Below are 20,638 nucleotides of genomic sequence, written 5' to 3' on the forward strand. Positions count from 1 at the left end.
CTTTCCATCCTGTCTTGAACTTTGAACCTGACTCTTTCAAATACTTTAAATTTACTGTCTGAATCCATTTCATTGACAATACTTTATAAGATGTTTTGTTTTGGAGGTAGGTATGTAACAAAGCAGGTTTAAAGGTAGGGATATGTGCCAAATGGTTTTCTGACAAACCAGTTATGTGTTTCTTATTGAGTTTTTTCACTAAATTCTGTTGTATCAGTTCACATTTCTTTGCCATCTTACAGATTGGGAAGAGGGAGGATTTGAAGTAACAGTGTATAATTCCTGATAAGTGGAAGAGTAGTCTTTGCATGAGTCTATGTAATTCTAGATATTAATAATAGGGAACCTGCTTACAAAGCCATAGTTTACAATTTTTTTAAAAGAGAGAGAGAGAGAGAGAGAATTTTTTTAAATTTGTTTGCTTTTTATTTATTTATTTATTTTTTTAAAGAGAGAGTGAGAGAGCGAGAATTTTTTTAATATTTATTTTTTAGTTCTCGGCGGACACAACATCTTTGTTTGTATGTGGTGCTGAGGATCGAACCCGGGCCGCACGCATGCCAGGCGAGCGCGCTACCGCTTGAGCCACATCCCCAGCCCGAGAGAGAGAATTTTAATATTAATTTTTTTTAGCTTTCGGCGGGCCCAACATTTTTGTTTGTATGTGGTGCTGAGGATCGAACCTGGGCCGCACGCATGCCAGGCGAGCGCGCTACCGCTTGAGCCACATCCCCAGCCCTAGTTTACAATTTTACATCTGTAAAAAATATATATTTTTATTTCCTTCTTGCTTTGTATGTACTTTCTTCCTTTTCTTTCTTTCTCTTTTTTTTTTTTTCTTTTTTGTTTTTAAACAGTACCAAAGGTGAATCCAGGGCCTTTCACATGCTAGGCAAGCACTCTACCACCAAGCTATATTCCCAAACCTTTTTATTTTGATACAGGGTCTTATCAAGTTGCCCAAGCTAGCCTCAAACTTGCAATTCTCCTGCCTCAGCCTCCCAAGTAGGTAGGATTATAGGCATGCAGCCAAAAAGCCCAACTTGTCCCCCTGACCCCTACTTAATGACCATTTTGAGTTAATTATAGAGTCACATGCAGTGGTAAGACATAATACAAGGAAATGACATGCACCTTTTACCCATTTTTCTCCTAGTGGTAGTATCTTGCGAAACTTTTGGGTCAGAGGAACTGAAAGTATAGTATCATCACTGAGATATTGATACTGATGAAATCTACCGATTTATTCAGATTATTTCCTTAGTTTTAATCATTTATATATATGTATGTGTTTAATTCTATACAGTTTAATCATATATGTAGGTATTTTATTCTTTTTTTAATATTTTTATTTTTTTTTAATTTGTAGTTGGATACAATACCTTTGTTTTATTTATTTATTTTTATGTGCTGCTGAGGATCAAATCCAGGGTCTTGTACGTGCTAGACGAGCACTCTACTGCTGAGCCACAACCCCAGCCCTAGGTATTTTATTCTTATTTTAAAGTTTTATTGTTTCTGTTTTTGTTTTTTGCTGTGTTCCTTGTTGGTGCATATCTGTAATCTCAGCATCTTGGGAAACTGAGGCAGGAGAATAACCAGTTCAAGGCCAGCCTGGGCAACATAACAAGATTCTAAAAATAAAAAGGGTTAAAAATTTTTAAAAATAAAAATAAAAGGGTTGGAATTTAGCTCTGTGGTAGAGAACTCCTGCATTCAGAAAAAATAAAAATAAAAAATAAATTTTTAAATATTTTAATTGCCTGAGAACTGAAGCTGTGAGAAAAGATGTTAGCTACTAGATCATCCTCAAACTCTCAAACTTAATTTCTTCTCCTTCACATAATACTACTTGACTTTGGGCAAGCTACTTTACTTCCAAATCTTAGTTTCCTCTTCTATAAAATATGACTCACAGTAGCTACCTACTCTAGAGGGTTGCTATGAAGACTAAAATGATAAAATGTGCACAAGAGGTACTTGGCATAGTCTATGGCATATAAAAATATCACAATAAATGGTTATCTCATTATTTTAAGTAACATTTTTTTAACTAAGATTACAGGTGAGAGTATTTGGATTTTTAAAAGCTTTTCACAAAAGTGTAGTCACAGGATAGTAGAATTGGAAGATCCTTTGACTGGTCACATAGATTTAGAACCAGTCCAGGAACACCCTAATCATTCTTAGGTGGTAGGTTCTTACTCTTTATGATAAACTAAAATCTGTCTCCTTTTAACTTCTAGATTTGCCCCCATCCATTTGCCCCCATCCTTCTAGGATTTGAGGACAACCATCATGTCCCCTTCAGCCATTCCTTATAAGATAGGCTTCCAGACCCTTTCGTAGCTTGGTCTAACTAAGAAGAAAGAGGATTTGTATTTCAGAATCCTAGAGTACCTCCAGATTAGGAAACACCAGATACTGTAAACAGGAACAGAAGTTGAACATCTATGTGAAAAGCAGTTAGAGGCCGATAGCCCTCTCAAGAGGCAGGAGTTTTAGTCTTAGACATTGAGCCTGAGGCTCTGAATGTAGGCTACCACACAGGAGGTTGAGAGGGGAAGCAAAACTGAAGGCAGGACTTAAAGATACAGTTCTAAATAGTGAATGGTAGCACCATCCCCTTTGTCACCCAGTTTCTAGAATATCTGCTGCAGGTATTCTCATACAAGAGATTGGAAAAGATACTAATATTTCTAGGGGTCTCCAACAGAAGGTCAGATCTTGTCTGATCATCCTAATGTGAAGCCCACAAATTGACAAGTGTATCCACCTACACAGAGCTTTCAAACATCTTTAAAAGTATCAACAGATAGCCAAGTGTCACTAGGCATCGAAAGAAACCTCTAACAAAGGATAGTTCAAAACAGATGGACAAGAAAATAATTCAAAGGAAACAGTAAAAGCAGGATGGAAAAGAAGGGAAAACATTTACTATATAATATACCAACAGAAAATCTCATATTGACAGACAAGATTCTTAAAAAAAAAAAAAGGAACATTACGAAAATAAGAAAGACTTCTTGAAAGTTAAAAATATATATGAGAAAAACTACAACCCAAAATGATTGCAAGATAAAGAAGTTCCTAAATAATAGAGTAAAGGAAAGAGATGGAAAATAGGCAAGAACAGATCAGAAAACGATAGGATTATTCCAAGAGATCCAACACTTGGCTAATAGAAATTTAGGACAAGAAAATAAAGACAATAGAGGAGAGTAAATTATCAAAGAAGCTGTATGAAAATATTTACCCAGAACTGAAATAATATCTATAGATTAATAGAGCACAATATTTGGGGGGGGGGGACAGCAAGGTACAATACTTGTGAAATTTCAGAACTCCAAGAATAGAAAGTTCTAAAAGCTTCTAGAGAGAATACTCAGGGTTAGTATTCAGAACGGTATTAGATATCACAAAAGCAACAAATTTAAAAGTCACCTTCAAAATTCTTATAGAAAACTGGGCATGGTGGCTCATGTCTGTAATCCCAGTGGTTCGGGTGGCTGAAACAGGGGGATTACAAGTTCAAAGCCAGCCTCAGCAACAATGAGGTGCTAAACAATTCAGTGAAACCCTCTCTAAATAAAATACAATACAAAATAGGGCTGGGGATGTGGCTCAGTGGTTGAGTGCCCCTGAGTTTAATCTCTGGTATCAAAAAAAAAAAAAAAAAATCTTACAGAAAAAAATTCCCAGTTCAAATTTTTTTTGACCAATAGACTGTCACCCAAGATGAAGGGTAGCAAAGACATTCTCAGACAAACTGTGCATATAACCCCTACAAGAAGACCCTGTCCTCCAGAATAAATAAGGAAGGAAAGTGAAGAGGATCCAGGAAACTGGGGTTCCATTACAGGTTAGGAAAAGGAAACCCCCAGGAGGAGGAAGTTCTAGCAGAGAAGTCTCTAGAAATAGACAACTAACTGATAGAGTACCCAGTTAAACAAATAAAGAGGAGTTCACTAAGAGGGAAAATCAGATCATACAGAAAAAGAAATGTAGTCATGGTTCACAACTTGGCTTGATGAAAAATAATATTCAGACCTAATCACCTCTTAATTTAATCAAAGTTTGACCTAATTATAATTGGAAAGATAGAGTTTGTTGGATAGTATATAAAGAGGATGTCAGAATAGACTCTTAATATTCCATAACAGCAATTAAACTAGCAATGTAATTTTGCTGCATAACAATTACCAAAACTTAATGACATAAAACAACAGGTATTGATTACCTCAAAGTTTCCCTAAAGAATACAGAAACTGAGGCTGGGATTCTGGCTAAGTGGCAGAGCGCTTACCTGCACATATGGAGGCACTGGGTTCAATCCTCAGCACCACATAAAAATAAACAAAATAAAGATATCGTGTCCATCTACAACTAAAAAGTTATTTTAAAAAATACAGAAACCATTTAGAGGTCTCTCATGAGGTTATAGTCCAGACATCAGTCACACCTGAAGTCATCTGAGGCTTGACTGGCTAGAGGCTCTGTTTCCAAGCTCAGAAAGGTGGCTGGAGGAGGAGGAGGAGGCTTTAGTTCCTCTTCATAGGGCCCTCCGCTTAGGCTGTGTGGTCCAGCTTCCTTTGGAGTAAGTGACCCAGGAGAGACATTAAGAGGAATTTCAGTTTCCTTTTTCAACTTACTCTTTTTTTTTTTTTTTTTTAGTTGTCGTTGGACCTTTATTTACTTATATGTGGTGCTAAGAATCAAACCCAATGCCTTACACATGCTAGGCAAGCGCTCTACCATTGTGCTACAACCCCAGCCCACTCAACCTACTCTTGAAGATCAGTTCTGCTGTATTCTATTAGTTACATACACTAACCATGATGCATTGTGAGAGAGAACTGCATAAGGATGTGAATACCTAGAGGCAGTGTCATTGGAGGCTATTTGGAGCTGGCTGCCACAGGAGATATCTTTAAGTGAAAATTCAAGAAGTAACATTTTGGCATATTATTTAGAAAGGTGAAACTAAATCCCAGAAGAAGGAAGTTCCTGGGAGCAGGATTCAGGAGTGGACTCAGACTGCTATTTTTCATTATGTATCTTCTAGAGCAATTTTGAGAAATGTATTATTGTATTATTGTGATTTTTTTAAAAATTTGAATCTGATAAGGATCCTTTGGCATTTGCAAGATTGTGTTTATGATCTTGAAGGGCTGTTTTCAGATAATAAGATAATAATTAAGTCAAAGAAGACATAGTGATGGCCAGGCATGGTGGCTCATGCCTGTTATCCCAGCAGCTTGGGAGGCTGAGGGAGGAGGATTGCAAGTTCAGAGCCAGCCTCAGGAACTTAGGGAGGCCCTAAGCAACTTAGTGAGATCCTGTCTCAAAATTAAAAATCAAGAAAAAGGGCTAGGGGGGCTGGGATTGGGGCTCAGCAGTAGAGCACCCGCCTAGCACAGGCGGGACCCGGGTTCAATCCTCAGCACCACATAAAAATAAAGGCATTGTGTTGTGTCCATATACACCTAAAAATAAATATTTAGAAAAAAGAAAAAGGGCTGGGGATGTGATTCAGTAGTTAAGCACTTCTGGATTCAATCCCTAGTACCAAAAAATAAAAAAATAAAAATAAAAACAAGAAAAGGAAGAGGGAGATGATAACATAATGATGGAACTTGAACTGGAATCCTTGAGTAAATGTGACAGAGATGAGCATCAAGTAGTGAGATGCCCTGGCATTTCTGTAACATGGAACCTGAGAAAAGTGGGATGGAAATGCTGTTTTGCTGTTTCTAGAGAACAGAAAGTTCTTAAGTGGAAATGTTTATATAGCTTGGAGCTATAAATAGTAAAGCTTATTGAAGGGAATAGCCTTTTGGCAGATAGTTGTGAAACACTTTATAGAATTCTTCAGGCATGTGTCTGTTAGTGTTTGATACAAATTGGGAGAGAGAATTGGCTTCTGTCCCTTTGGGCTATACAGATCACTGGCCTGTCTGCAACACAATTCATTCCTGCTGGCTGCTATCAGAGTTATTTTTTGCAGAGGTGCTGTGGACTATTCCTTGTCTACCACAGCCTGCTTGGTGCCCCAGCACCCCCTACCCACCCACCACCGCCAACTTTTGAGCCCATGGTGCATCATGCTCTATCATTGGTCTTCACAAACAGCCCCTATTCAAGTCTGGTCTCATTTCTCCTCATCTCTACTTTCACTATATATTTACTTTTATTGAAGAACATACTGTTAGGAGCTCCAGTGTTCTTGGACAGTTTGTGTATTCTCTCTGCCACCTCCTTCTGCCTCCTCCTCTTTTACCTTCCCTCCTCCTCTTCCTCCTCCTCCTTCTTCTTCTATTTTTGGTACTAGGGGAACTGAACCATTGAGCCATATCCCCAGCCCATTTTTTTTATTTGTTGAGACAGGGTCTTGCTAAGTTGCTTAGGGCCTTACTAATTGCTGAGACTGGCTTTGAACTTGTGATCTTCCTGCCTCAGCCTCCTAGGTCACTGGGGTTACAGGTGTGTGCCACCATACCTAGCATCCATCTTCCTTCCAATAAAACTGAGGTTGCGATTAGCATTGAAGGAGTCAGGTATTTGAGTTGGTTGAGGAGTTGAGAGGGGTACACTGGAGAATGCCATTAAAGTAAAAACTTATCACTGGAAGCATTCAGGCTTACATTTTTAATCATTTAACACCTCATTAAAATGCATTGTTGGTTTGGGGTTGTGGCTCAGAGGTCGAGCGCTTGCCTACCATGCCTGAGGCACTGGGTTTGATCCTCAGCGCCACATAAAAATAAAATAAAGTTACTGTGTCCATCTATAACTAAAAAAATAAGTATTTTTTAAATGAAATGTTTACATTCTTCTACTGTATGTTGAATTTAAAATATTTCCAGGTCTTCATCATAAACCTTGATTGTGATGCAATGGGCAAAGGAGTAAGCTGTGGGAGGGCCAAATTGGGATTTTATGTTTGCATTCCTCAATATGTCTTTGTATTTTACTTTGCCCACAGATCGGGGACCACAAATTCAGTGCTCACCGGATCGTCTTAGCAGCCTCAATCCCGTACTTCCATGCTATGTTTACAAATGATATGATGGAGTGCAAGCAGGATGAGATTGTAATGCAAGGAATGGATCCAAGGTACTAAATCCTGCTATTAGGATTTTTTTTTTCCTCATATATTTCAACCAGATATTTCATTGATCTGGTTCACCATTAGGATTTACCAACTGCTTTCCAGGCACAATTTTACCCTATGCTTGGGACCATTTGAGGACCTGTATCATATAACAGGATATGGTATCTAAGAACACATCTTCATACAGATAATAGATGATTAGTAAACACATTAGAATCTCAGCCAGTGGCTTGAGACAGAGTTCAAATGAAGGGAGTTTTAAGGAAATACTTTTTCCCCCCTCCTTTATTGCCTTTAATGTGTTGCTGAGTCTACCCCAGGGGCAGATTTTTTTTTTTTTTAATGTGGTACTGAGGATTAGAACCCAGGGCCTTGTGCATGCAAGACATGCACTCTGCCAACTGAGCTATATCCCCAGTCCCCATGAAGGGAGTTTTGATGTTGTTTTTACTCTACTATTAAAGTCTAAGATATTTTTATAAGTTGGGGCTGGATATCAGTTTGATAGTGTATTACTCTCTATACTTTTTTGAGCTAACTATTTATTAGCTGGCAAAATAATTCTTCCAATAAATATCTTCATTTACTTTCCTTCTCGGTATTCTAGAAAAGTATTCATTAAAACTTTCTACAGTGATGGAAATGGTCTTTTTGTGCTGTCCAAAATGGTAGCCACTGGCCACAGATGGCTGTTGAGCTCTTGAAATGTGACTAGTAAGACAGAGGAACTGAATTTTAAATTTGATTTTAATTAAGTAGTCATGTGTAATGACTATTGTATTGGACAGTAGGTCTAGAATATGGCAGAATTTTATGGTTATTTGATGGGTCAAAAAATTAAAGCCCCAGCCCAAGGTTATCCCATTAGCTAGTAACATATGATTATATGTTACCTTATCTCTTAATCTCATAGTGGTGAGACCTAGGGAAAGGGAGGGGATCTAGGAGAAAGTGTGTCACCTCTGGATGATTGGGGATTATCTGTACCTACTGCAAGACAGGAATCTCAGGCCAGCTACTAGTAAGGAAAGACAGCAGTGGGTCTCCAGGGCAGTTGTGCACTCTTCTCTGAGGTCTGCGTCTGAACAAACCATGCTGAGTTCTTTGTGCATCCAAGTGCTTCATCAACAGAAACTGACTGAGCATCTATGGTATGCACAATTTGAGGCAAGTACATAAATGGTATGGCTGGGAGTGAACGTGGTATAAGAAAAGTAAAGCAGAGTACAGGTTAATGAATGATGGGTGGGGTCATTTCAGAGCGACCAGGTGGTAGGGTGATATTTGTTCCAAGACCTTAACTGAGGTGAGAAAATGAGCCAAATGGGAGAACAGCCCTCCAAACAAAAGGAGCAGCCAGTGCAAAAGATCTGAGGTGAGAGTGTGTACAGGTTGTTGGAACAGAGCACAAAAAGGAAAAGAGTAGGGGCTGGGGATGTGGCTCAAGCAGTAGCGCACTCGCCTGGTGTGCGCGGGGCGCTGGGTTCCATCCTCAGCACCACATAAAAATAAAATAAAGATGCTGTGTCCGCCAAAAACTGAAAAATAAATATTTTTTTTAAAAAAAGGAAAAGAGTAGAAGGTAATGAGGTCAGAGAGATAGAGAGGGGTCAGAACTCATCCAGCCCTATGGCTGAATTTAACTTTGATTCTCAGTGTGAACTGGAGGCAAATAAATAAATAAATACATTGAAGTCTCATTCTAGAAATTTACCTCCAAACAATAATAATAATCTAAAACATAATGGCAATGAGACAGTAACCACTATGATGCCTACCAGTAACAGCAATTAATTGTAGCACATTTCCAATGTTGAAATATCATATAGCAGCTACCAAAAATAATAAAGATAGCAATATAAGAAAGGGTTTGATAAGTATTTTATGATTATAGCCATATAATTTGTGCATATAGGTAAACAGAGACTGAAAACAAACTTTGAAACGGTCACCATTGACATTTTCAATAGTGAGTTTGTGAATAATTTTCTTTTTTTTTTTAATTTTAATTTTAATTAATTTATTTATTTTTAATTGTAGATGGACACAATATTTTTTATTCATTTATTTTTCTGTGGTGCTGAGGATCGATCCCAGTGCCTCACGCTTGCAAGGCAAGTGCTCTACCACTGAGCTACAACCCTAACCTAGATAATTTTTCTGCAGTAAAATTATATGAACAATGAAGACAGCTAAGTAAAGTGAGTCTTTGGCTGTGTTGAAGTAGTTATTTCACTTAGAGTCTCAAAGGACATGGGTAAATGGATGTTTACACAGGGCACATCTGTTGTCCATGTAGTCAGGTCAGTTCATTAGGCTGGAGTCACCTGTGGGACAATACTCCTCTCTGAAGAACTTCTCATGGCTTTCCTTCTTTCCTTTAGTGCCCTGGAGGCTCTGATCAACTTTGCTTATAACGGCAACCTTGCCATTGACCAGCAAAATGTCCAGTCATTGCTCATGGGGGCGAGTTTCCTGCAGCTGCAAAGCATCAAAGACGCCTGCTGCACATTCCTCAGAGAACGGTGAGGTGGTGTAGTGGGGAGCATGGTCATCCCCTTTCTAAAATCCCTGCCAGTTTGCTGTCCTTGGTGCATATAGCATTTATGAAGTGGGTGAAGTGAGAAGGTTAGTATGCGGAGATGACAGTTCTTGAAATCACTACCAAACAGTGCCCACCTCTTTGAGATCAGCCTCTGCAGAACACAGTTTGCTGTGTCTGCCCTCTCCCTTGTTGTGACGTTCCTCTTTTCATCTTCCCTCTCCAATATGATCAACATGGAAATTAGCTAATTTAGCTAATTTTCTCACTAAACTAATTCATTCATTATTATTCCATAACCATCTCCATCTTTGTTTGGCTACTTCCTCCTCCTTAAATTTCTTAAACTTCCTGCCTTCCCTTTTAGGATTTAACTCTTTAGAGCCCACCCACATTTCACCTCCTATAATTCTCTGTCTCCCTTCATCTACTGGGAGCAATCATTATTATTTTTTTTAGGATAAAGACCATGGATCATTTCCCTGCTCATTTCTGGTGCTTGGCAATGGGCTTCATGGTTCTCCCTTGACCTTGTAACATAACAAATAAGAAGGCTTTTTCTCTCCCCTCTCAGGAGGCTGAGCAGCCTAGTCATAAGGTAAAGGTCTTTTAACCACCAGAGGTTTGAGGGTGAGGGTTAGTTCTAGGCCACATACACACAGGGTGGAACTGAAAGAGCATCTCTCTGCATGTTGCTCTCCTAGGCCAGCCTTCACCTGAGCCTCCTCTGATCACCGGGTCTCTTGCCTTAAGACCAGTATTCCTTCTGCCTCAGCTCTGCCATTTTGAACCTCATCACCTGTTAGAGCTGACCTCCCCTTCCCTATTCCCACTCTACCAACTCAAGTGGTTGCTATGTGGACCCAACCTGCTGTCCTCATTTTGTCTGTGTGGTACTCACAAGCATGTGTGCTTTTAGTCATGATAACTGGAAGTGATGCCTCACATGTAGGGGCATTCATCTGCTAGGTAAAAGGTGAATATTTTCAATGGTACCATATCTGGTTTTGTAGATGGAGACTTAATAGTGACAGTGTAGCTCCAGAGCTAGGCTTGTGCCTGCCTTGGGATGACTTCTGGGTCAGGCTGGAGGGGTACATGGGGATATGTAGGGTACAACTATCTTTCCTATTCATTTCTTTCTTTTTTTTTAATATTTTTTTTTAGTTGTAGGTGGATACAATACCTTTATTTTATTTTTTTGTAGTGCTGAGGATTGAACCCAGTGCCTTCCACATACATGTTAGACGAGCAATCTACCACTGAGCTACAGCCCCAGCCCTTTCCTATTCATTTCTATGTTTAAGGACAGACCAGTTTTAGTTCATTTCTTTGTTCCCATAAAACTTGAAGAACGGTTTGTTCTTGAAGGATTAAGTTGGCCGTTCTCACAGCTTTGCCAAGGGACAACAGCACCACCTAGGGGCTTTCAAGGTCTTCACTTTCAACAGTGAATTCAGACACTAGTAGACACTAAAAGATGCTGAACAGTGATTATAGGCGAGTACAGGCCTGGTGATCTATGTCCAGGTGGAATGGGCTCTCGGGAAGTCTTGTGAAGTAACTGTCAGAGAAGGGGGCAGGAGAGCCATGTGCTGGGAAACCCATCTGCCACATACAGCTGCTGCTGTTCCTGGTTGACGGTCTAGAGCATTACCATACCTCTGGTCACCAAGAAAAGGCCCTGAAGTTGTAGAATGAATTTAAACCATGGGGAGAGATGATGCTTCTAACATTGGGATTCTTTTTTAGACAGACAAAGGCTCTGTGGACCTAACTCTTCAGAGAACTGAAGAGTTAGGTCCACAGAGCCTTTGTCTGTCTACAACTTCAGGGCCTTCTCTGATAGTTACCTTACAAGACTTCCCGAGGGCCCATTCCACCTTGACACAGATCACCAGGTCCAAGAAGCAAAGGCCTTTGAGGATAATCCATCTTTATTTTATACTTTTGATGTTGAGTACCAGAGAGGTGCACCTGGTATCACAAGGGGTTTCCAAAAAAATTGAGGCCAAAATTTGTTTTTATTCTGTACCTCTACCCAGAACCACCCTTAGAATAATCAAACATTCTTCTTGCCTCTGGTTTTTTTCTTTTCATCTTTTCTTATGCCAAAAGGCTTCACCCAAAAAATTGCCTGGGTGTGCGCCAGTTTGCAGAGACAATGATGTGTGCCGTGCTGTACGACGCAGCCAACAGCTTCATCCACCAGCACTTTGTGGAGGTGTCTATGTCGGAAGAGTTCCTAGCCCTGCCCTTGGAGGATGTGCTCGAGCTCCTGTCCCGGGATGAGCTGAATGTAAAGTCAGAGGAACAGGTCGGTGACACAGTGGCAGTTTGCACAGGTGACACAGGGGATGCTCTTCTTTCCATCAGTGTTTTCTGTTATTTTCTTTCTCACAAAATTAAGATCATGACATATAGACAGATAGTTTTATTATAAGTATTTTTCATGAAAATTTTTCGTATATTTTAGTGTCTAAATAATATTCTGTTTATTTTATCAACCCCACTTTCTTCCCTTATTCTTGGGTATTTGGGCTATTTTCAGTATTTACTATCAGAAATGATATTGCCATGAACTGGATATAATAAGCTTAGATAATTTTGTGAAAGAGTATTATTCTGAGGAAGAGGATAACATTGTGGCAGTCAGGAGATGTTTGTTTTTCTTAAGGTGGAAGAAATTACTACATACTTGACTCTGATGGGACTTTTCCAGAAGAGACAAGAACAGGTAGAGAAATGGAAGAATAGTTACTGGGTGATATTTTAGAGTGAAAAGAGAGAGTTTAGGGCAGGGAATGTGTATTTGATAGGAGCACTGCCATCCACACCCAGATGCAGGGAGGAGAGGTTGGGGTGCACACACCCAGGTACAACAGAGGGAGATGCTTTTTTTTTTTGAGATGCTGCTTCTTATTGGAATTCTCTTCTGAGGAAGGTAAGGAGAGATGAAAGGATATGAAGCAGTCTTCTATGGGAGAATAAATGGACACTGCCAGGCAGATGAAGAGGGCTTGATAGGAAGCATTTTTTTATTTTATTATTATTTTGGGGGGTACTGAGGATTGAACCCAGAGATGCTTTACCACTGAGCCACATCTCCAGCCTTTTTCTTATTTTAAGATGCGGTCTCACTAAGTTGCTAAGGCTGGCCTTGAACTTGCAATCCTCCTGCTTCAGTCTCCCATGCCACTGGAATTAAAGGTGTACACCACTACACCTGGTGATAGGAAGCAGTTTTGTGGGGTTGGGGATATAGCTCAGTTGGTAGAGTGCTTGCAAAAGGCCCTGGGTTCAATCCCCAGCATCACCAAAAAAAACAAAAAAAAGAGAACAAGAAGCAGCAGCAGCAGCAGCAGATTTGGGGCTATGGCTGTAGCCCAGTGGCAAAGCACTTGCCTACCATGCACAAGGCACTGGGTTTGATTCTCAGTACCACATAAAAATTAACAAAGAAAATAAAGGCATTTTGTTTATCTACAAATACCAAAAAAAAAAAAAATAATAATTAAAAAAAGAAAAAGAAGCAAATTTATAGTAAAATTTTTTAAATAAACTGGTCAGCTCCATTGTGTGGTCAGCCACATGTACTGATATCGGTACAGAATAGGGTTGAGTTGAACTTGAAGAACTAGATCTTACTGGGTTAGAGATCTTTTTTCCCAGATGAGTGTGACTGAGAGAGGAATGTGGCATGAGAATTGGGGGCACCTACATAATAACCCATGGAGCCCATTCTGGTGGAGAGACAAGGAAATAGGCTAGATATGGGGAGCTGAGAAGGAGGTGGGGAACAGTGTCAAAGACTGATGGGAGTCAATTCCTGAACTGAAGGGTTGAGGTGGTGATTAGTGCTCATTTACTTGAAACTGTGGAAGATAGGAAGCTCTTGATAAAACCAGTTATAGTCCTCAGGGAGGGTGAGGCTATTGGTAGAGAGAGGTTCGGGCAACCACAGGGTCCTCCAAGGACAAAGTAGACAGATCTTATTGGAATGGTTCAGGAAAACTAAAATGAGAACATAGGGTGTTGGTAGCCAGAGAGGAACATAAGACAATGCTTTCTGTTCCTGAGGCATTGTGCAAGTTGCCTTAAGAGAATGATGAGTAGCTGTCATATCTGGGTACAGGGTGGGGAGGGCTGGCAGTGAAGGGCATTGAGTGTGAGAATAAGGAGTTTGGACCTGGCCCTGCAGGCACCAAGATCTTCACTGCCGAAAGGCCTCTGTCCTTGGTCAATAGAGAAGTCTAATCAAAGGCCAAGCCCCTTGGGATATTTGACTGAATATCAAATATTGACGTGGCCTTGACGTGGCCTGCCGTGGAGCTGGGCTTCATCAGGAGCCCCGGGTCTGGGAGGAAAACTGTTGCATGTTAGGCACAACTTATCTAATTTCCTGAATGTCTAAGAGTCCTTGACTCCTGAATATTAATTAGTGATTGGAAGTGACCCCTGGGCTTGGCAGTATGGGCACCATCATTTAGAAGGGAAGAGTGGAGCCTTATTCCAAGAATAGGATGTTCTCTCCCTAGCTCTTCTGCTAATTAGTATGACTGAGGCAGCTCACATTTATTTGAGTAATCCATTGTAAGGGCTCTAAGTTGTTTTTTTTTTAATACCTTTATTTTATTTATTAATTTTTATGTGGTGCTGAGGATCGAACCCAAGGTATCGCTTTACCTCTGAGCCACAACCCAGCCCAGTTTTTAAAGGGAGATAATTTTGTGGCTGGGGCCATTAAGGAAGGACCCTTGGAGAACATGGATCTCAAGCTAGGCCTTAGAGAAAGGAGAGAAACATTTAGACAAAAAGGAGGAGAGGAGAGGACATTCTAAGAGATGTTCACAGAACAGGGGAATCAGGGCCCAGCTTAGCTAGAGTAGAGGGAGGTGCAGAGGGAGTTTAGAGGGGGTAGGGTATAGGAGCAGCAGGAAAGGAGAGAAACAGGCATTTTGTTGTGATGCAGGAATGAAAATTGTATCATTGACAGTTTGTCATTAGGAAATCATAATGAAAGCTAGGAAGCTGTTAGAATAACAGTTTGCATTACAAAAGACTGGGCCAAATAAAGTAGCTGGGAGTTGGAGAGAGAGCAGTAGATTCAGGAGACAACTAGGAGGAAACGTTGATGGGTTTCAGTATAGGAAGTGGAGGGCTTGAGATTGGGGGTAGGGGTGTATCCTCTGAGTTGCTGCCACAACACCCATTCTTTAGGTCTTTGAAGCTGCATTGGCCTGGGTCAGATATGACCAGGAACAGAGGGGGCCCTGTCTGCCAGAGCTGCTGTCCAATATTCGCCTGCCTCTCTGCCGGCCCCAGTTCCTGTCAGATCGAGTGCAGCAAGATGACCTGGTGCGTTGCTGCCACAAATGCAGGTGAGCAAGGGCAGACTTGCACAGGACAATGCTGAGGGTCTATGCAGAAAAGAGGATTTGGCCACCTAGTCCAGCTCAGGGGAGGAAGGATTTGGAGTGTTCTAATTCATGGCACACAGATTGATCTGTCCTCTGTCTAGAATGGAAGAGGAAGTGGAAGGAGCCTGAGTCTTACACTGTGGGCAGAAAAATGTACATGTGAGAGCATCAAGGCAGAAGGGCTTTTCTCCCCTAAATTATCTGAGTATACTCCAGCGTCTTCATCCACTGAGCTCTTGTGAGTGTACAAGCAATCTATACTCCCTGCCCTGGCCCTGCCCGTACTGGTGGTACAAATGGGACTTCCTGCAGCTCTTAACCCCTTCAGTAAATATGGGTCTGTGCACTGTCCTGCTGTGGGTGTAGGCTTTGCATCTAAGTGATGGGTGAGGGGAGGACAAATTACTGGCATGGGAAACTTCTGTCCAGAGAAAAGCACTGATGATATGACGTAGTGTATAAAATTAGAGCAGCAGAGAAAAATGTCCATCCTCCAAATTGCTTGTCATACCCACAGCAGTGAATGTTTTTCCCTCCTTTGCTGACAAGATTTTTGCACATATACAGCTCTCCTTCATTTTCTCACACCTAGTTGAGATCAACTGGTTCAGGAGAAAGTCAGTGGCTTGGTGCAGGTAGTGTGAAGATGTAAAGTCGCTGGCACCCTGTGACCAGCAGTCCCAAGAGTGCTATTGAGGAGTGTGAACAATGCTGTTGGCAATGCATAGCTAGCTATCAAAGTTCTTAGAAGAACAAGCATAGACTATAGTGTGGAGGGGGTGCTGCCGAAGCAGATTGGAGGCAGGGAAATCCATCCAGAACAGTTGGTGGCTGCAGTCACAGTGCAGGTGAGAGATAATTGATTACAAGGTGTGTGCTGTGGTTCAGTCATGGGGTGGAAAGAAAGAGGTAGATCTAGCCAGCATTAGGATGCAGACTGCTTGCTGAGCCTCCCCTAGCCCAGCTGTTTTAGCCAACACCCTGTTTTTCTCACTCCTCAGTCTGTGCTTATTAGAAGACAATTGTTCTGGTTACGCTAGCTGAGGTGGGTTTTATTTGTCTTGCTCCTTCAATTTGAGCATGTCTCAACAGCTGTACATGGCTTCCTGAGATCTCACTTGGATTCTTTGAGACCAAACTTTCCAGAAAACTTCTCTCAGGTTTTCCTGCAGTTGGGGGTGGAGAAGCCAGGCTCAGAAGTGCATCTGTGGACTGAGGGCTGAGGATACCTCCTGTCCTAGCACCTTGCATGTTATTCCAGGGACCTTGTAGATGAAGCGAAGGACTATCACCTCATGCCAGAGCGCCGGCCACACCTACCCGCTTTCAGAACTCGGCCTCGCTGCTGCACATCCATCGCTGGGCTTATCTACGCTGTGGGAGGCCTCAACTCAGCAGGTATCTTGCAACTCCCCTTTGCAGAGCTCTACCTGGGGCTCCATGAAGAAAGAAGTACAGTCAACCTACCTGGCCATTGTGCTTCCTCTCCTTTGTGCTGTCACCTCCCCTGCCCTGACTGATGTAATTGCTCTGTGGTTAGCACTTGTCCTGTATTCATACTATTGAATCCTAATGTCAGTGCTAAGGAGCCTTAAGCTATCCTTGAGGCCTAGCCTCTTCACATTACAGATGAGGAAACTGAGGCCCATATAACTTTCACTATGTTCACACAAGTTGCTTTGGGCAGAGAAAAGAATAGAAATCAAATGTCCTATTCCCGAAGCATCATGCTTCACTAATACCACATTAGCTATAGCATTTACTCAGCCCTAGCCAGGATACAGAGACCCAGTTTTATAATCAGACTATTCACATTGAGTCAATGGATCTCTGAAGTTAGACTTTGAGAATGTTACCAAGAGAAGGAAGATTATCCAAATATGCTACTCTGCCACTATCAGTAATCCTTCTTACTTTCACCCCTATATATCACCTCCTGTGAAGCACTCACAAGTCTTGTGTTAGTGGCAGCTCTTGTATCATACAGTCAGGTTTTCAGAAATGCCCCACGGGCCCTGTCCTCTTCAGTAAGAGTTGGTGGGCAGTCCTGAGCCATTCTGGTTTTAATTGAAACTTAAAGATGGCTGGGGTTGTGGCTCAGTGGTAGAGCGCTTGCCTAGTACATGTGAGGCACTAGATTGGATCCTCAGCACCACGTATAAAATAAATAAATAAAGATATTGTATTTATCTACAACTAAAAAAATTAAAATAAAAAAAAGAAAGCTAAGAAGAGGTGGGTACTAGTCTTCTGCTTGTTAACCGTATGACCAAAAGAAGTAAGTTGTTAACTCAGTGAATACTGGAGTATAGCAAGTACTAAGTGTCCCAAAGCAGCATATACCAAGGAAGGAATTATTTTAATTGATTGTCATAAAAACCTGATCAAAAAGGGTAGAGTTGGAATTATCATTTCTTACTGCTGTGAATATTATTTATTGAGCACTAAGTATATTCTAGAGCCATGCTAGGTACTGTATCTATTCTGTCATGTAATCTCATGGTAGCTGTGCCATAAATTTCATGTAGGAAACAGAATGGGGACACAAAACAACTTGCCTAGGTTTACTCATCAGGAAGTGAAAGTTGGCATTGGGATCCATGCTCTTCCCTCTGATCATGCCTCCTGAGTTACAGAAACTGTATCCAATCGCTTTATCCTTGACTTTAGGCAGGTGATGGTAACTGAAAAGTACTATCTCAATAAAGTAAATGCTTCCTATGTGATTATGATTTTCCTTAAAGAAAATCAGAGTTTACCATGGCTAAAATTTCTGCATGGGGCACTTGGGCCCTGAGTAATTCTATGGGAAGAGAGCTAATAGAATCAAGTCAAATGTTCCATATAATCAATGCCCAATAGCTATGATCTAAACAAGTGGTCTCATTTGTTTTAATTTGAGTAGCAAATTTTTATGCAGGTGATTCCCTGAATGTGGTGGAAGTATTCGATCCCGTCGCCAATCGCTGGGAGAAGTGCCATCCCATGACAACAGCCCGCAGCCGGGTGGGTGTGGCTGTGGTGAACGGGCTTCTCTATGCCATCGGGGGATATGACGGCCAGCTACGGCTGAGCACTGTGGAGGCCTACAACCCAGAGACGGACACATGGACGAGAGTGGGGAGCATGAATAGCAAGAGAAGGTATTCTGGAAGCCATGTGCAGGCCGAGCACACACACTGAGCATCTGGGGAGCGCCATGCTAGACGAACAGGGGCACGTAATAAAGTAAAATACAAGCTTTGGCCTGGGAAGGTCTTGCAGCCAGGCCAGGCTCTGCCGGCACCTCCTGGGAGTGAGCCCCCATCTGCTTAAACATAAAATACCTGCCTTGTCCTTTGAGGAACCTGGGGAAACAAGACATGGACATGTGGAAATTGTATTGTTATTTAAGTGCCAGATAAGGACTGAAAATATGTATTGTGGAAGATTCAAGGAGGGAGAGAAACTGGACTGGAACGTCTGGAAGATTTCAGGGAAGAGGTGGGATTAAAGTTGAAACCTGAAGAATAAGGAGGATTTAACTTTCTTTTTTTTAATTATTTTTAATTTTTTTATAGAGAGAGTTCTTTTAAATATTTATTTTTTGGTTAGACACAATACCTTTATTTTGTTTATTTATTTATTTTTATGTGGTGTTGAGGATTGAACCCAGGGCCTCACGCACGCTAGGCGAGTGCTCCACTGCTGAGCCACAACCCCAGCCTGGATTTAACTTTCTTAGTGATAAAAGGAAATCCAAAGTGTTTTTCTTTATATTTTCTTTCTCCAAGGACTCTTGCTTCATGTGTGTTCCCGCTGCCCAGGGAATATATGAAACAAAGTAGTGTTTTTTACTTCAGGGTCACATAGGTCTTGTGGCAAGATGGACCACGTTTTTATGTCACTGAACACATTCTAGCTATTTGTTGCCTGCTCACCCTGAATAACAAGTGGGATTAGAGGATATCCCAGTAGTGCCTGCATTGAGCTTTCTCAGTGCAGAGCTGGTAGGCAGATTTTTCCTTATGTCAGACATGTGCTCGGGCAGTGAGAAGGCCCATACTGCTCAAGGGATGTCACTGGACAAGTTCTTTTGCTCTTCTGTCCCTGTGAGGTCACTAAAATAAATGAGTGGTTTCACCTGGTGCTCTGATGTCTTTCCTCAGAAGACTGACAGGAGAAAGGAAAGCAGTCCTAGTCTCTACCCACTTACCCAGAACAGCTATGTATTTTCCCCTTTTGCATTTCAAGCTTCCTTGACATAGACCCTGTTTTAAGGAGGGGAAGCTACATGAATTTCTTTTAATTTGAAAACCAGTGGACCAGTTGCTCTTTATTGGTTTTTCTGCTTTGTAATTCTGTGATCTAAGTATTTGCCTCATAGATCCCTTCACCTTTCTATGCCTCAGGGTGTCCACTTGTAAGAGCACGTGACTGAAAAGGAAAAAAGAGGGAAATCAAATGACAGTATGTGTGATAAGGAAGAAGAGTTAACAAGAAAGTCCTGTGCCACATAAAAGTGTAATGGCCATGATACACATGTTCCACATTCAGTAGTATTAGCATGTGACCACAAGCCAGGAGGAATCTTTGTAGCAATTAAAGACCAGATTCACAAAGGGATCAAGTAGGTTCATTTTGGAAGAAAAAAATATGTACATAAGGTCTGCACTTCCCAAGAATGCTTGCACAGTTCCTTTATTCGCACCACCTACCCCCACCTTGATGTTTCCCCCTCTGCCCCTTGGACACTTTGCAACTTTCTTTAAGTGGCTTTTTTGCTGTGTCAGTAGTCACTTGGCATTCCTTGTATGTCTGTTCTGGGCCACTTCCTTGCTTCAATGTCAGTGAATTTGAAGTGTTGTCTGGGAAGAAAGTCCTCTGGGTATTTCTCTCCTTCACTGTGGTTAATGCCCTGGTATTAGGTTGCAGGGCCCCATTCGACTTCATCCCTTTGAAATTATAGGTTACCTAAAATGTTTCTTGGTCGTTCCTCTCCTAACCTCCCACACAACTCTCCATCCTGCCAGTTAGCGCAGCCTCCTTTCTGCTCATTTTCCATGCCATTTCTCCGCAGTCTCGGAGCTTTCCTGCAGTGGACTATACCAGTCCACACAGATCAGCACTTTCCCTTATCTCCTTACACTTGTCTTTACCACTTATTTTGTAGTTAATCTCATACATTCATTCTCATATCACTGTTGAACTCCTGAATTATTACTTAATTTTTATGTCAGATTCATGTCCATATCTAGAAGGAATTTGTCATCTTCCTGTAGTCCTTGTCTAAGATAAGTCCCTTTTCTCCTTCAGGCTGGTTCAAAGGGTCTGATACTGTGTCCTTCAGGGGTCTGATACTGGGACATTATGTGGATCAATTTAATTTGCTGTGTATACTTGAAAGGTATCAGTAACCCTGGTGTATTTTATTTTCCTATTTGTTAGACACCCAGATTCATTTTTAGTCATCATGTTTAAAAACAGTGAATCCGGCAGCTTGGCATTTCTCATAAGGCTTGTATAGAGTGGAAAATTATGATTGCACCAGACCACCACCCACCCCGTCTTTAATGCTAAGAG

The 20,638-nt window shown here is 41.3% G+C and overlaps 1 protein-coding gene across 3 annotated transcripts in view; it reads left to right on the forward strand.

Annotated features, from left to right (window-relative positions):
- Positions 1–20,638, forward strand: part of Klhl18 (kelch like family member 18) — a 51,422-nt gene that overhangs the window by 23,024 nt on the left and 7,760 nt on the right. The window contains exons 2-8 of one of the 3 annotated variants that reach the window (XM_071600533.1): positions 1,370–1,485; positions 6,986–7,116; positions 9,499–9,639; positions 11,775–11,973; positions 14,877–15,037; positions 16,338–16,474; positions 17,982–18,219. In XM_071600533.1, coding sequence (XP_071456634.1) covers positions 7,052–7,116; positions 9,499–9,639; positions 11,775–11,973; positions 14,877–15,037; positions 16,338–16,474; positions 17,982–18,219 — 941 coding nt within the window. In that variant the 5' untranslated portion in view covers positions 1,370–1,485; positions 6,986–7,051. The remainder of the gene's footprint in view (positions 1–1,369; positions 1,486–6,985; positions 7,117–9,498; positions 9,640–11,774; positions 11,974–14,876; positions 15,038–16,337; positions 16,475–17,981; positions 18,220–20,638) is intronic. The other 2 variants (XM_027932253.2, XM_027932254.2) reach the window with 2 other exon arrangements.

Source organism: Marmota flaviventris, chromosome 1 (genome assembly GCF_047511675.1).
Source record: "Marmota flaviventris isolate mMarFla1 chromosome 1, mMarFla1.hap1, whole genome shotgun sequence".
Taxonomy (NCBI): Eukaryota; Metazoa; Chordata; class Mammalia; order Rodentia; family Sciuridae; genus Marmota; species Marmota flaviventris.